We start from the raw sequence: 16968 nt of genomic DNA, 5'->3' as shown, positions 1-16968 counted from the left end.
AGAAGTTCAAGTATTCTTTATTCAAAGTTGAAAAATGTACCACACTGCATTATTGCAAAAATTCACTGGTACAAAAACACTTTGCAGCTGGTGAGAAGGCAATAAAAAGTTGATTTTTAAACTCATTACTATAAATTATTCTTACAGTACTTTGCAAATTCAGAATTTCAAACCGCATTTTCTTTCTCTAAATTGCCCACAGTACTGAGGTTCCTGAAGCTAAGGCAGCGTCCAAGGAGGGGGAGGTAGCAGACGTCAAGGGATCTCCATCTCTCTCTCGATGCCCACGTACTTCAGGGCATCGGCCTGGCTGTACCTGCAAAGGCAGGAAGGACACGTGACTGCAAGCCTCCCCCGAGGTGAGACCACCACCACCACACCACCTTAGTTTAGACGGTGCATTAAAACGTCCCCAAGAAAGGCACACACCCTCCACAGTCCAGTGGAGCCGTGGCTGAGCTCCACTCCACGTGGACAGACCTGCTATGCCACACCCTTGCCACAGCTTTTGCCCCTCAACTGCCCAGGAGGCAGGTCCAAGCCTGGATTGCTGGGCTCTTGACCCCACTCAGATGGGGGGTGCCACTCGGGGAGAGTAGCCACAGTGACCTGCGCAAAGCAGCTGCTCGGGCCCTGTCACTGGCCTTCAACAGCCAGCCCTGTGCCACTGAAAGTGGCAACACATGCACCCTAGTTTATAACTCGACCCGTGAAAACAGCTTCTGACTGATCGCATTTAAAGCAACAATAAATAACCCGTGTTTCTCCCGCAGAGCCTGACAGTGTAAACTGCCGACCTGATGCCTGACCTGTAACCACCACCAGGGGCCCGTGTCCTCAGCAGCCCGAGGCTGGCGCGGTGGTGACTTTACAGAAAGGACCCAGAGAAAGCAGGCAGGTGCTGAGCACAGTGCCGTTAAGTCTGGAAGCACTAAATCGTGATAGATGTAGGAAGTCCTCTAGCACTTTACAAGAATGCAGTAAACACAGAATGTCCTCAAACAACAGCGTACTGCGGACAGACTATGGAACATGATCACATTTCCTGTAGGACCAAGGGGGCACAGCCATGCACATGTGTCAAAGGCCCAGGGGTCACACCAGCAGGGTAAAAAATATGGGGCGTCCTACGTTCTTTTTATTATGTATTTAAAGTAAGCATTGCTCTAATTCCTCACCGATGCGCACAGAAAGAATGACAAGTGTCCTGTAAACAGAAGACCCAGTGAAGAGCTGAAGCCTCACACAGAAAGGTCCTGCTACCAACCTGTAATCAAAAAACAGCTCTTCCCCGGTCTGGATGGCTCTCTTCGCAAAGATCCCTATCCTGTGGTCGCCGTTGACCATCATAACTGGAAAGACATGCACGCCAGGGTCAGTGGGGTTGTGAGTCAGGCGGGGGATGGGGAAGGTTCACATGACAGATGTGTCCTGGAGTGTTCAGGTCGCTGTCACTGCACTGAAGTGGGGTGGGGTGTCCCCGCAGTCAGACAACTGATGGGAATGCTGACTCCAGAAGCACCTACCTTTTGCATAGCAGTTTGGATTGACGGAATGATTTGCAAAACGAATTTTGTTACCCTTGCGGGTTGCGTCCACCACAAAATCTAAAAAAACAAGCACAATGCAGTGAACAATTTGAGTTACAGATCAACAAACGATGTTATGTATGATTCTGGGGACACAGCTGGTTATATAGTTCTTCAGGGTTTGCCTTCAAAAGTAAGTACTTCATTCAGCCAACTTCATTCACTATGAAATGACATCTGGAAGAAAATGCTGTTGAAATTAACTGCCACTAAATATGTACTGCTGAGCAAAACACTGCAAAAAGTAGAACCTGACTGAATTTCAAAACTAATTTTCATTATACTGCTTATAGAACATGTTCATTGAAAAAAAAACCTACCCTCCCTGTTTCAATAGTTACTGTCTGAGGTACTATTTTCATGACTCCAGTGCATGGACTGCAGCCTCTGTTCTCTGCCAAAAACATCTGCAAAAGCAGCTTCCTTTATTCCCACAGTCCTTTGAGACCAGGGACGTTTTGGAGATCCTTCCCGGGGGAGGCACCACTTGGCAGACGTGTGCCAAGTCCTTGGGAACACGACAGGAGGGCAGCAGCAGACCGGAAGAGTCTGGCCCCCGCGCAGATGGCTTGGCACTCCAGGGGCTATGTCGCCCACGCCGCCACTGAGGGGGTCCTCCCAGCAAACAGCCCAGGTAACAAATACGCCAGGTAACGAGGTCAGAATGCGAAGGAAGAGGCTACCCGATGCCAGCCAGGAACTAAATGCCCTCTAAGTCGAACATACCATTATTCAAGTTGAAGAGAAAGCTGCACATGTATTTATCATACACTTTCCCTCTTCTGTCTGCTTCGTCTTGAGAAATGATCTAAGAAGAGAGACACAGGGTAAGACGGTGTTGCATGAGGTGAGCAAACCTGGCAGGAGAACACACAGGCTCATCAGAGAAAGCCCTGCTCAGCAGACTCAGTGACCATCTCTCTCTTTTGTCTTCAGTCCACAGGCTGCTGTGTCAGAAAACAACGGTATTTTAAGGACTTCAACTGAGAAGTACATCCACGCTCCAAATAACTACGGTTGGAGAAAGTGATCAACAAAAGTCTTTTTACTGAATGAAAAATACAAACTGGGTAGGTTGACTATAAATGGAAGCTAGCTAGCCCTATCTATGGCTTCTCCCTCCTCTACCACTAAAAAGGCTCATGATAAATGGCACTGTCGTTTCTAGGTCCTTATCAGGCTGTGGACTGAGGACAGACTCCTACATCGTAAGCTCTTGTTCTTCCCTTTGCCCCGATGATAAAAGCTCAGTGTAACCAGTTACCAAGCAAACCCAAACCCCCAAGAAATCCAGGCTGAAAAGGCATTTTGTATTAATGCATTTCTCATCGGCCCCAAGAGTCCCAAACAGTCACTACATCCAGCACCACACAGCCCCAGGTGCTCAGTGTCCATGAATCTACTGCCTGGATCTGGCTCGCTCGGGCCTTACGTACCTCACCACAGTATTCCGAGATGAACTCATTTTTCTGTACAGGATCTTTGATGAAAATCCCCCAGCCAGCCACATCGGACGGCGCCAGCAGTAAATGCTAGAGAACAAAGCACAGTCATAAAATCAGGAGGAGAGCGAAGATGGACTGCTGACAGACGGCCGAAGGGGTGAGTTACCAAGTCCTGAGCCCATCCTAAGGCCGCAATCTGACCAGAGTCCCTAGGAAACCGGCAGGTACTCGACTTGGGTCACCTTCCCTTGTATTGCCCAATGGCGGACGAACTGCCACAACAATGCTTTGGTTTTTTAATAAATCAGGTACAGAGAGAGCATAAACTCTATTACAGAAAACCAACAAGGCCGTGGTGGTGCTAGGCGCTGGCTGCACCCGGGCTCGGCCCCACCATTTCTTCAGGCCTTGAATGAAATCACCCCCCCCCCCGCCACCTCCCCAGAATGACCAGCTAGTCCATCTTCACTCAAGCCCCACGCAGGACATGTTCTGGCTCCCAACTAGCTTGCATCCCTCCCTCCTCCGGCAGTTTTCTCGTGGCCGTGTCTCTGCAGCACCTCTTCATGAGCAACTACCACGACAGGTGTGACCCTCCCGTCAGGCCAGCGTCCTGTCCTGGCAGATGAGCCCCGCTGTCCGTTTAGTCAGTGGATCTGGGAATGAATCCCCAACTTGTCACCGTTCTTCCCAAACTGCCTTGTGGCCTTTCTTTGGGAAGGCTCCCTGGCCAACCCAGGTTCCCAATCTATTCCTGTTCTAATCCAGGGAAATTTCCCAACTACCTCCAGGATCAGAAACTAAATTAGCTAAGGAACATTAACCAAATGAACCCCAGGTGGTACGCAGGATCTACAGTTTTTGTTTTCAGAGCTACAAGAAGCCAGCGACGTGAAGGGCTCTGCCCGCTTCCTGAGCAAACTGCAGGACGGAGAAACGGCGAGGTGATTAGCACGGCACAGGAGCAGCGTGGGAAACGACCGGCATCACCGTGACCTGAGAACCTAAGTGGACACGAACTGTAAACACCTGAAAACATCCCAGCCAAAATATAAGCCACTGCCAGAAACAACTCCTGTAGAAGGAAGGGGAGCAGTCAGTGTGATCTCGGTCACGTTAGCGAGGACACTTGGATGGTGGCCTGAGACGCGGAGGGTGACAGCAGGGGCCTGGACCCCCGTTCCTCTCACGTGCTGTAACTTTGGGGTTAACGACTATCCCCTCGTGGCCGCATGAGGACTAAGTTACTACACAAGGCACTTGGGCCAGTGCTTTGCCGACCAAAAAATCACCTGGTTGCAACTCCCAGGCTTCAGTTATGTAATTCCTGTGCTGTTTTCCAGAATGTTAAAGAAACTAACTCTGCAGAACCTGCCATGGGAAATGCCATCTTTCACTCTGCACAGCGAGGCATACTGGATCCTGTTTGATAAGAATGGGTCTCTCTATGCTGGTAGCAACACCATTTAAATGACTGGTTCTACTAACTAAATATTAAACAACTAGAAAATCAGCTCTTATATCAAATCTGAAACCATCAGCAACTGCTGCTCAGAATTCACGGGTCCATCTTACACCACAGTGAGGGGTGCTACAGGAAACGGAAGCAGTCGCCCAGCCCCAAGAGAACCCCGCTGTACCATTCAATCACTTTGACTTTTCTGCCCCCTTAATGGCCTAAAGCCGCCCTGGCTGACCCTCTTTGAGAACAGAGCCGGGAGGGGTGACGCACCTTTTTGGAGCCCCGCTGAATACTGCAGTTCTTGCAGGACACGTTCTTACTGTCCCAGTGGTCGGCAGCCCCACAGGTGAGGCAGAGGTCGGGGTCGCACTCTCGGACGGCCAGGTAGCACGGGCACTGCTTGGTGTTGCACTGCGCTTTGCAGCGGCATCCAGGAAAGCGGTTTTGACCTTCAGAGAAAGGTTCTTTATCATCATCACTGTGAAAAGCTTGCATCATGGTGCCTGCCTGTCAAGTCCTGTACTAAACAAGCCCCTGATTAGGTCGTGTGAACCTCCCAGCAACCTCAAGTCCAGCCCCAGGTGAGGAAATGACATGGCACTGCGGTGTATCCAGCTTCCTGTGCATTTTCATTACAATTACAGTCACTGCCCTCAGGCTACATATAGCTCCTTTATTCCGGAGACTAAACCTGCCTGAGATTACTGGTGTCCAAAAAGTATCTGGCTAGTAGCTATTTCTAGATTCCCCTAGATTCTGTGCCAACTTGACTGTAATTTAAACCATCAGGAAAAGCTCCTTGAATCCAATGTTACCTAAGCTGCCGCATCACACACGTTAGCCAGGAAACAGGCTGGGCAGTAGCACAGGGCCGGTTATGGGGCTCCACCAATCCCGTGGGATCAGTGGGTATCGAGGGGAAACAGCGAGCACGAGCTGCCACGTCCTGGTTTTCATTTCAGTCACTACTGCGGACCAAAAGCCTATCGCATTCTCATGCAGTTTCATCAAAGCAACATATACTTACACTCTGAACTACATTGACAAAACTTTTCACAAAAATTTTGTGCTATCACACAAGGGCACGAACTGTCACAAGGCTGGCGTGGATGGTCACAGGGCTGGTAGTTGTAAACGTGGTTAGAGGAGCCGTCTGCATCAAGATAACAGCGTGCAGGTCAATCTCGAGGCGGAGATGGTGGCACACATCGCAAACACATTCGTCCCCACTCCCCTTGGAGCTCTGGCTTCCTGGCTGTATGTGCAACTGACACACGTGTTCCTGTCTCCCGTCCCCCGAGTGCCCGACGCAGAGCACGGTCACCACATCTGCCCCATCCCCAGAGCTCTGCTCCTTTAACCCGCTGGCTGCCTCGCTCCATCCCGTCAGCCTTCACCACACAAGAGAACTGACTGGCGATATATATGTAACAGCCTCCATTTAAATGGGTTACATTGCTTTAATGTCCAGAAATCAACTGTATCAATATCCTGAACTCTCTAAAACAAATGACAAGTAGACATTTTTAAGTTAATAATGAAGTTGAACGGGAAGATGCTAACCTTTTTTCAGCTGTATCTTTCTGCAGTGTGCAGCCCACAACCTGCAAAACACAAGTAAAACACAGTGTTCCCCAGGAAGCTGGGGATGCAGTAAGACCACAGAACCCCCCGAAGCTCCTTGAACACATTCGTCTGTGCCATGAGGGGAGCAGTGTCTTAAATCCCAGTGACTGGGCCGGGCCCGGCCCTTTCAGCCTCCCCACGGCTGGGGTGGGGTGGCGTCCGTGCAGCCGGTTCATCCTGGAGGGCACAACACTGAGGCGTCATGTTGTGTAACTGCAGACGTCCTTAATCCAGCTGAGATACTGCGTGATCAGAAATAATTCAACCAAGGAATTCACAAGTATCTACTACAGCCTAAATTCTGCGGGGAAAACGTCTAGGTTCTTTCAGTTTTAAATTAAGTGTACCCTCGATTGAGAAAAGAAACAGAACGTGAGCGTGTACGCCAAGGTTTGAAGCGTCATCTAAACGCTCCCTTCCCAACACCTTAGGGAGTCAGCTCCTCTCTAAGAACATGGGGGGCTCACAGCCTGGCCGCCGCCTGCTGGCCCGCGCTGACAGAGCCGGCAGTCTGCACGGTCACTGCGCCTCCCCCGCCATCACCGGCCCTAGAACAGCCACACCCACACAGCCTTACTACATACTCTGAGAGAATCAGAATGCAAGGCCGCACACCTAGAACCTTCCAGCTCGGAGCTCACATCAGCATGCCAAGGTTCATGCTCAGGAAAACATCTGAGGACCAATGCTGAAGTAACTATTATGTAGCCTTTGCTACAGAAGCAACTTAAGTTCTTCTCTACCAAACACAGCATAGTAACCGTGAGTTTTAGAACTCTTTAACACCCAATCCACTGGAGGCTGCTGTATTCTCGCGGAAGACGACCAGCACGGTCCTTGGAAACTAGACTCCACAGGTACATTTTTGAGGCCGGTTAAGTTTCTCTGTTAACAAAGTGGAGCCCAAGCACTGCCCTTGGATGCCTGGCCTGTGGCGCCTTTTTCTGGTGGCGTGTAACGGCTGCCGGCAGACTTACCGGTGTTTCCTTTTCTTCTTTCGTGGAGGCGTATCGACATCCTCGGCAGGAACTGGAGCGATGATACTGGACTCTTTGACCCGGAACTCGTACACCTGGCAAGAGGCCATGAGGACCATCGAGTTAGGCAAACTAGTCTCATGCTGATTCACAGCAGAAACCGCTGTCTCTTCTGTGTCGCCGCTAAGGCGCTGGGCACACAGGCGAGAAGACAGACACTATCCTGACCCCCTCCCGGGGACAACCGCTGTGATTACATTCTGATCAAGGGTCTGGAGGCTGAATTTAAATTCTTACTGGCTTTTTAAATCCGCTGCCACCTAACCTGAAATAGCTCAAGTTGGAGGAATAATTTTCTTTCCGTTCCCTCGAGTGAAAAAAAAGAAATGGACTCCTTTTCCGGAGATGAACAGAAGCTTCCTGAACGAGACTCTGTCACGTTTGGACAGTGACCAGGTGTTTCGCTCTTCATCAGTGCGCGTGCTTCCCAGATGTACTCACCTGTCTGCATGTCTTGGTCCCAATCAACCTGGCAATGGCACAGAAGTTGTCATAGTAGGTGCCGATGAGGACACGGAACATGGAGGCCTCGGCCCCGCTCCACTCCACATTCTCGGGGGGCTCACTGTTGGGCTTCATCTTTATTGGTGTTTGACACCGAGAATTCGCTTCTGTAAAAGCAGAGTGAAGCCTGGTCAGGAAGGGACAGCTGGAGATCTGTGTTAAGTACACGTCAGGAAGCGAATCTCACTGGAGAGGGAACCCAGGCTCCCACCAGGCTGGGCCCTCCCACAGCCGCCTCCAGTGAAGGCCACGCTTTTACGTTCTCCGTGGTTCACTCACAGGGCTGCAAGGACCCCCCCAGCCCAGTCAGGAAAAGGCGCGCTGTGCTGCCAGTCTCTCCTAACCCAAGCGACCGCAGCAGCAGCATGAGTCCTAAACTGGATGAACTGAACTCCATTCTGCCCGGTCTGAGACATGGAGAAAACGACACACCGTGATAATGAACGGGATGGTGCCCCCCGAGTGACCCAGATGGCAAAGGCACAGGCAGGCTCAGGGCAGGGCCAGTAGCAAGCACTCAGTCACAGGGCCTTCCTCGAGAAGGGGCTCTGTTCTCGGAGGTGTCGTGATTCTGAGAACAACACCCCACGCCCTTTATCTGCACAGTATGGAACTTTTCAAAGCGACAGTGAAGCCCAGGGCGGGGACGTCACCCGAGGAGCTGGACGTCTCGTCCTTCTTCTCCTCCTCTTCTTTGTCGTTGCTCTCGCCGCCAGTTTCGGTGCCAGCTTCCCGGTCGCTGTCCGTGTCCTTGGACTCCAGCACGTTGATGGTGGGGGTGCTGGGCCGGCTGCTGTTGTTGGGGAGCCTCCCCCTCCTGCGGCCCCCCGGGCGTTTGGGGGGGGTCTTTATCCGCTCAGCCGTGAGGGCAGCAGCGAACTCCTTTGCTCCCTCCTACGAAGTGAAACACAGACATCAGGTAAAGTTCTACAACTCCTTTCGGTGGAGGAGAAAAAGACTGCACAGGCAAGTTAGTCAAGAAATGTATCACAATATCCATTTTCCACAAATAATCATTTTCTATCTGCTTGTCCTAGTTTGGAAATTTCAGAAAGATAAACAGGGTTCTATATATTGCTAGAGTGATACGAAATCAGGCAAGACAGTTCTATATTTGTGATACACATTAAGTGATTAATAAGTTAAAATATACTTTGTGTAACATTGACTCTTTACAAGTGAATTTTTAATCATAACCCTAATGAGCATCTAGAGTCATACATCCCTATTTCGCGATTTCTTCAGATTCAACAACCTCTCCATGGTCGTATTTAAAATACACAAGAATACAAAACATAAACAGGCCTGACTTGGTCACTTCCTGCCTTACTATTAAACGCGTGTTTTCCCTGAGGGATGCACACCCCCAGGAAGACACGAAAGGAACCTAAGGAACAAGGCTGTGAGGGTCACGTGCTATTTTAGGAAGTGCAATAATCCAGCCTTATCAGAAAGTATAAAACAATGGTTAAGCGCATGGACTAGAGACCAGAGACACATTTTAGAGGAGCCAAATAAAATTCTGCCTTGTAAAGAATATTATGAAATAGTGCTCAAGAATTCCATTTTTAGTGGCAATAGAAGGGAGAAGTTTGAGAGCAGCCAAGTTTTATACTTCATTCTACAAAAACCAAATTGCTTAAAAATAGGATACCTTCTGCAGGTGCCATTCAATGAATCTTCTGTCCAAAATCCAACAGGCAATATATACCCACTTAGTTCCTAGGTAGGAGTGGCTTGGTTCAAAGAGGGGAAATGGTAAAAATAAGATAGTACCCGTAAAAACAACTTTTCTACTCCTATTTTCCTAAACCTTTACCTTTTCTCCATCATTAAAAAAAAAAAACAAAAACTCTGTGGGACCTACAATACAGCTCAAACTCCAGGGGTTCTAAAACTCACACAAGGGCTCTGAGAACGGCTTGGGACTGCTGCATGAAGTTAGCGAGTTTCTGGGTCTCAATGGGCTAAACTTGGTGGACAAGTCCTTGATCCTAAAGACCTTGAGATCCTGCTGAAGAGACTACCACAGGTAAACCAAGAACTACTACGAGATTAATGAAGGACTACAACGTGCTGCACGTCAGAGCTATGAAGGAAATGACATGGGTGAGAGAACCTGTCTACTGCATGGCCAGTGAAGGTGTGGGAAGCACGGGGTCACGCTGACCTGATACCTCACCACATTCACCAGAACACTTCCCGAGTGCCCTCTGCAACCACACGGCGCTCGGCTTACCAGATGCTGGTAACACTGTGGCCCACAAGGCTTGTTGTCCAGAGCTGTTTCTGTGTTCTTCCGCTTGTAAGTGTTGGGTGTTGCATGAAAAGCTGCAAAATAAAGGTAAATATCCAAATATAACTATAAATTACTTACTTTTTCATTTCCCCAGATCAATGGAAAAAGTCAATTAATACATGACATTCTTGCTAATATGTGGTTTACATCAGAGAACTTTCTTTCCGGCTCTTACTGACTTTATCACCAGGTATTTTCCTCAACTCTCTCACAGGCACCTCCGCTCCACCACCCACCAACGCCTAACCAGGGAGGAAACAGTACGTTCTGGAATGATTAGTGGTTTCTTAAGTCTTCTCTCCTTGCAAAGTATAACTGATGCATATAAACTCTAAACTCTAATTATAAACATTTATTTGAGTCTTTTAATATCGCCACAGAAACAACTGATAGATACATCCTATACAATGAAATCGGATTTTTTCTTTTTACCAAAAGAATTCTGACATCTTTAATTTCTTGATTTCTAAAGAAAAGTCAGCAATCAGCTTGTCAAAAGGGGAAGAATGGAATACCATTTGTTAAAAATTAGTGTTTATTAAAGACGACAGCCTCAGAATACCAAAATTCAATTTCTTTGACTCACACACAATTCAAGAACCTAGTGAGAGCTTACAGTCAGCACCTGCCCACAGGAAAACACAAAGGTCAGATAAAACAGGTTTTAGAAAGATATAAAGTGTTTGAGAGTTAAAATTCCCAAATAATATGATAAACAGAAAGATTCAGATTACATTACAGCACACTGTACACTAACGAAGTGGGAATGCACAGCTGTGAGAGCTTCAGAGAAGCTGGGAAAGCTTGCTTACAGTGTGCAAACCAACTACTGGGGATGTCCTATTCAGAACTGGAAAAGGTGAAAATTACTTACTTCTGATAAAAACAACTGACATACTCATGAAATAAATCATTTTAAAAATACTTGTAAAAAGCCACACTTCTATCTATAAAACCTGAATGGGATATAAAGACAGACTAACGAGGGAAGGGGTCGGGGGAAGGACAGTGTTATTCAAGGCTCAAATTTTGTTTCGAGTGTATGAGTTTTTCTCAGAACAAGAGCCTGATACCATACAACCAGTTTACCACTGGACTACATTTTAACAGACAAGGATCCCTAAAATACGAAGACTGAGCATGTGACAGGTTAAAGTCACATAAGTAGCAAGGAATTACCTCAGCCCACAAAACACGACTGTCCTTGGCCAGTTAGCACACATACTGAGCAACCATTTTTGGTCAAATGTGTTTTTAGTTTGGATGTCTCCTCTAACACGTGCTGTATTTATAGACTGATATTCTTGTCCCAACACAGTGAAAATCCAAAGGCACACATGTATCTGTAGACAAACACACACACACACACACACACACACACGCTCAAATGAGGACAGCAGCCTCTGTGGTCCTGAGTCAAAACTAGGTATCGGTATACTCACTATAAGCCACAATTACATAGCCTCCAAGATAAGAACAAGTTCACGCTATAAAGCCAAAATTAAGATACTAATAAATAATCAAAGGTATCTAAAAACCTAAAAAGTACCACTCTCAAATTCACATTTCATTTAGCTAAAGAACTATTCTTATAACTAGATTTCCCTGAGTAGAACTTCAAGAACTCAAGTTTGTTATTCTGCTTTAGGAAAACTAAGTATACAAAGAATTCTCTGTTCCAGAAATGTGACTATTTTAATGTTTAGAATACATAATCTTTTCAAATAGTCGCCTTAAAATACTAACATTTGAAATTAAATATATTTCAAACTGAATATAGGGAAAAGATTATATAAAATTCCCTGACTGGGAAAATTATTAGAAGGAAAATTAAGGCAAGAACTTTTAAATTTCACAAAAAGGAGAGAACATGGATATTGAGAGTTTTTAACGTCAAAAGCAACCTATAAAATCTTGATAAAAAAACCTATCTAAAGGTTTTCAAGCAAAGGTTAAAAACTTATAAATTGGCAACACTGAAAAATGGCTAAAATACACTGAGCGTATCCCCTTAGACTCTAGTACCGTTTCACAAAATGATGCCCCAAACCCAGAACGGGAATCCGAGGACTGGAGTGGGAGCAAATGTCAGCAAGCACCCACTGCCCGGCAACAAGGATAAAGGCAGTATGTGGCAGCTAGTTGGCTGGCAGCAGGGTGGCCAGGCCCCCACTCAGCACTTCACCACACGGCGGGAGAGAAGGACCGGGCACCTCTAAGAGCCTGTCATTGCGATCCTTAGTACACCAATTCTAAGTGCTGCTTCAGCTCATCATGTGATAAATTAATGACCACAGAATAGTGTCAGTTTTACACATTTTCTGCTCAAAGTACTGATCCTGTCTGCTCTAATTAGAACTTGGTATTAAAAATAAATTCTCGGGGCGGCCGGATAGCTCAGTTGGTTAGAGCACAAGCTCTGAACAGGGTTGCCGGTTCGAATTCCACATGGGCTAGTGAGCTGCGCCCTCCACAACTAGATTGAAGACGAGCTGCCGCTGAGCCACCAGGAGAGACGGCCGGTTGGCTAAGTTGGTTAGAGCACAAGCTCTCAACCACAAGGTTCAATTCCCGCATGGGATGGTCGGCTGCGCCCCCTACAATTAAAGATTAAAAACCAACTGGATTTGGAGCTGAGCTGCGCCCTCCACAACCAGATTGAAAGACAACTACTTGGAGCTGATGGGCCCTGGAGAAACACTGTCCCCCAATATTCCCCAGTAAAATTTATAATAAAACAAAACAAAAAAAAGAATAAATTCTAACTGAATCCACTTACAGCTGGAATCAGGTAAATTCTTTTGTGTATACTCAGCCATCAGACTTTTTCGGAAAGTACTTCACAAAATAACAAAGTCGCTCTTCAGAGCCCAGGGCAGTAGCAGCTAACCACATTCCCTCTGCTCAGAGAACTCGCTAAAAAGCTTCAGGCCTTATCTCTTTTAACCCCCACAAAATCCCCACGACTTAGGATCCTCCTCCTCCTCTTACAGATGAAGGAAACTCATGTTTAGGGAGGTTAAGTCACTCTGTTAAGTACATGGCAAATATGAACTCAGTATATCTGGATTTTTTTAACCCTTACACACCTGAAAACTAAAAACATGTCCATCATCAACTCTAAACTTTGGAATACCTTCTTTGAAATTCTAACCATTTAAAATGTTAAACTTTCTACAGTCAACATTAACTACATTCCAAAAAGAACATTCAAACAGACTTTCACACAATATCAAAGAGGAGATACTGATACAATTGGGTTTATGCTTAAAATGTAGTCCTCTGTATGCCATTCAGACAATAGAAAGCTATCAAAATCTTTATTCCATAAAAGTTCTACTTCGGTTCTATTTAAACACATGCAATTTCCCAAGCTTACTTTCCCTGGCTTCCTCCTTCCTTACCCACTTCCTTCCCTATCAGAAATTACCAAAGGCAGACCCGACAGCCAATTTTAGGCCGAAGCTTTAATAAAGAAATTACCAGAATTCCAAGTTCTCAGAACAATCAGTTTCCAATTTACAAAATGGACTGTGGCCTAAAAGTTATTTGGAATATGAAGTGAGATTAGTTCCCAGACCAAAACCATTTATCCTTCCAGGTTCGTGAGAACATTTAAGTCCCTCTAACAGAACAGACCCACAGTCAGGTAGACACTGAACTTCTGGCAGCCCCTTGCCATCGACACATGATAAAAAGAGTAGCTAAAAAGAGTAGATACCCCAAACATCTACATAACAAGGCCTAATATCAGTACGGCTGCCAGCACAAAAACAGTAACAATAGTTAAAACATCCAAAAAGGCCTTCTCCCTGAAATTTAAAAAATTCTCCCTTAAACAATGAGTGAAAAAGAAAATATAAAATATTCCTTAAAATTATTTTAGACATAGCAAATAATACCACCAAATATCAGAACCTAAGAGAAAAGATGAAACCGTGCTCTAGACAATTCATTGTTAAACACAATGAACCAAAAAAAGAATGAAAACCATCAGACTCATAAACAGTAAAACTAATACAGTAGCTGATTCTGAGGAGAAAATACACAAAACAGATTTTTAAAATATATAAACCACTTCTTAATCTCAAGAAAAAAGGAAGAATGGGATACATATAAAACAAGAATAATCACTGAAATAAGAGAATCATTAAAACATTTAAGTAGATCAATTTTATACAAATAAATTTGAAAACCTGGATGAAATGGATAATTTTCCAAAACTGATCCAGCAGGTGACAAAATTTATCTACTAGCACCATTATTATTTATACAAGCCAACAAAGTTAGGCAAGAGAAAGAAATTAAAAGTTATAAAGATTGAAAAGAAAGCAAAACCATCAATAATTGCAGATGATTTAATTATATAGCTGAAAAGCTCACACGAATCTACTGACAAACTATTATAAGGATAATTCAGCAAGGTAGCAGGGTATAATCCAAGATAGAAAGAGGAAAAGCCCAACACATTTAACACCTAGAAATGATCTGACCCAAGAATGTACAAGAGCTACATGAAGAAAACTTGAGGTTATTAAAGAAGACTCGATCCTGGAATTAGACTTAGTCCTTATTTTTAAATGTCAATTTTCCCTTAAGTAATTTATCATTTAATTGGAATCCCAATAATCATACTACCTAGACTTTTTTTTAATTAGACAAATTGATTTTAAATTTTATATTAAAAAAACAAGAACATCCAAGAGATCTCTGAGTAAAGCCTCCTGGACAAACGGAAGGAAACAGACCCACGTACACGTGGTGATGGGCAACCAAGGCAGCACCTCAATCATAGCAGAGAAAGAAACTTCTCGACAAATGGTGTGGAAACAACTAGTGGGGAGGGGAGCTGGATCCAATGTCTATCAGAATAAATTCCAAACGGATCAAGGAGTTAGATGTCAAAAAAATGAAGCCTATAACGTACTAGAAAGAAAGGTAAGACCCTTTATAATCTTGGAGTAGGGAAAGCCAACTGATAAAAAAAAAAAAAGGTAAAGGTAGTTGAATTTAACTTTGCTTATGGGATTTTTACCAAACAGGGAAAAACATTACAACTCATCTCAAAATGTCTAATTTCCTGACTATTTTATAAAGAACTTCCAGATTTCAAAAAGACCAACAAGCCAAAGGATAAAAATAGTTCCGAGAAAATAAAACACAAATTTCTTAAACATACAGAAAGGAAAAAATGCAAGTTAAACAACACTAAAAACCATTTGTCACTCATTTAATCAACAAAAGTCACTTTTTCACACACTCTATTGGCAGGGTTCTGCGGCAACAGGCATTCTTACTCTGCTGGTAGGTCTTTACACTGGCACATTGCCACATGCAGGTCACTTGGCAATATCTAAATAGAGTGGGTCAGGTTAACTTGCACGTGTGCGAGATGATGTACAGGTACACACGGGTTATTCACTGTAGCACTGTGACAGAAAAAGGCTCGGAACCCTCCAAATGTTGACCTCTTTTAGAGGACAGGCTAAGTTCTAGTGCCTCCTATAAGCAGCTGTCCAAACAGCAATAATATCTACAACATTAAGTCAAAAACGGGAAAAGCCTGAATAGTAAGGCACTACTTGAATAGCATGGTCAGGAAAAAAAGAATGTATTTGCCAGAAGAAACCAGAAAGATACAGAAGAGGGAGGGAGACTTCACTGGACACCTTTTAATACTATTTTGAAATGTAAGCCACGTGAATGATGATCTATTTCTTTTTAAAAAATAGCTAAACAGGATCCAGGTGCTATTTTAAGTATTCTACAGACTAATACATGTAATCCTTACAACAGCTTATAAAATACTATATTCCCATTACGTAGACAAAAAACAAAATGAAAGCACAAAATACTATTATTTAACACGTTTAGTAATTTACATGGCTTATTATACCTAAGACAAATACATAGTGTGTGATATTGTCAAAGTTAGTGTAAAGCAAAGAAATACCTACAGAATCGTTAACGCTCATTATGGAGAGACTGGCTCTACCGGGAAAAGGGCGGACGGGCACAGGGGCTGCGCGGCCCACGGCTTCCAAGCAAGTGGGCAGCCTGCTGGCCCCGAGCCACCCACTCCATTACAAACAGCTCTCTCTTGTTCTCCCCAGCTTGAATGAGATCATTAACAGGTTCAATGTTCATCAAAATTACTCATTTCTAAAGAGCACAATAAAGTAACTCTTGTAATAATGTTTAAAAAGTAGTATCCTGCTTCCTTGGTTCATTTGTACAACAAGAAGAGTAGTTAAATGCTACATCTATAAAACAAATTAGAGGAACCGGTTCACTCACTCCAAAATAGACCTTACAATCTTCTTAAAAAGAACTGGACTTATTTTATAAAATGACCACGTGTAAAAGGGAATCACAGGCAATTCAAGACAACTACTGCAAGGGCTGTGTGAAGACAGCACTGCCAAGCCCAAACAAGATTCACAACGCTCCTCCAGCTGAAGCAACACGTGGCCGATGCCCACAGCTTACTAACACCCCCAAATCATCAATGTATCAGTTAGACAGGAGTGTGGATAGCATTGCAAGGAGATAGCAGATAATGATTCTAAAAACCTACTTCAAGGTTTTCTGATTTAAGATAACTAAACCACTAATACTTCACACATACACACACACAGAAATGACCATTTCCATACCAAGATATACATCACACAACAAATTAGGGGCTGCAGCAAATCTAAGTAGACAGAGCAAAAACTCAAAATGAGGCAAGATATAGCTGGTTCGGCAGCCCACTTAACATTAAGACATGTGACTAGACAATGAGGGAGACATTCTGGAAAAGGTGGGCTCAGGAACTCAAAAAGACAAAGCAACGTGAGGCCAGTCAGTACCGGGGGAAGACAACTTCACCCAGGTCGAAACCCCTACTTGTTACCGGGCCAGAGCCAGTCCCACTAGAATGGGATATGGAAAAAGCTAACCTCTATTAAGTAAACTGTGCTTAGGAAACTGGGAGGTATAAAATATATTTTCAAAATATATT

At 44.8% G+C, this 16968-nt stretch overlaps 1 protein-coding gene across 5 annotated transcripts in view; it reads right to left on the bottom strand.

Moving 5' to 3' along the window:
- EZH2 (enhancer of zeste 2 polycomb repressive complex 2 subunit) overlaps positions 1 to 16968 on the bottom strand; it is a 56799-nt gene continuing 39831 nt past the window's right edge. For all 5 annotated transcript variants that reach the window (XM_033099177.1, XM_033099173.1, XM_033099174.1 and 2 more), the window contains 12 exons: positions 9903 to 9994; positions 8317 to 8557; positions 7601 to 7770; positions 7100 to 7194; positions 6060 to 6100; positions 5524 to 5649; positions 4767 to 4945; positions 3026 to 3121; positions 2316 to 2397; positions 1527 to 1607; positions 1268 to 1352; positions 1 to 316 (listed from right to left, as the gene is read on the bottom strand). In XM_033099177.1, coding sequence (XP_032955068.1) covers positions 256 to 316; positions 1268 to 1352; positions 1527 to 1607; positions 2316 to 2397; positions 3026 to 3121; positions 4767 to 4945; positions 5524 to 5649; positions 6060 to 6100; positions 7100 to 7194; positions 7601 to 7770; positions 8317 to 8557; positions 9903 to 9994 — 1349 coding nt within the window. In that variant the 3' untranslated portion in view covers positions 1 to 255. The remainder of the gene's footprint in view (positions 317 to 1267; positions 1353 to 1526; positions 1608 to 2315; positions 2398 to 3025; positions 3122 to 4766; positions 4946 to 5523; positions 5650 to 6059; positions 6101 to 7099; positions 7195 to 7600; positions 7771 to 8316; positions 8558 to 9902; positions 9995 to 16968) is intronic.

Source organism: Rhinolophus ferrumequinum, chromosome 26 (genome assembly GCF_004115265.2).
Source record: "Rhinolophus ferrumequinum isolate MPI-CBG mRhiFer1 chromosome 26, mRhiFer1_v1.p, whole genome shotgun sequence".
Taxonomy (NCBI): domain Eukaryota; kingdom Metazoa; phylum Chordata; class Mammalia; order Chiroptera; family Rhinolophidae; genus Rhinolophus; species Rhinolophus ferrumequinum.
Note: the sequence above shows the minus strand (reverse complement) of the source record. Positions and strands in the feature narration are given on the sequence as shown.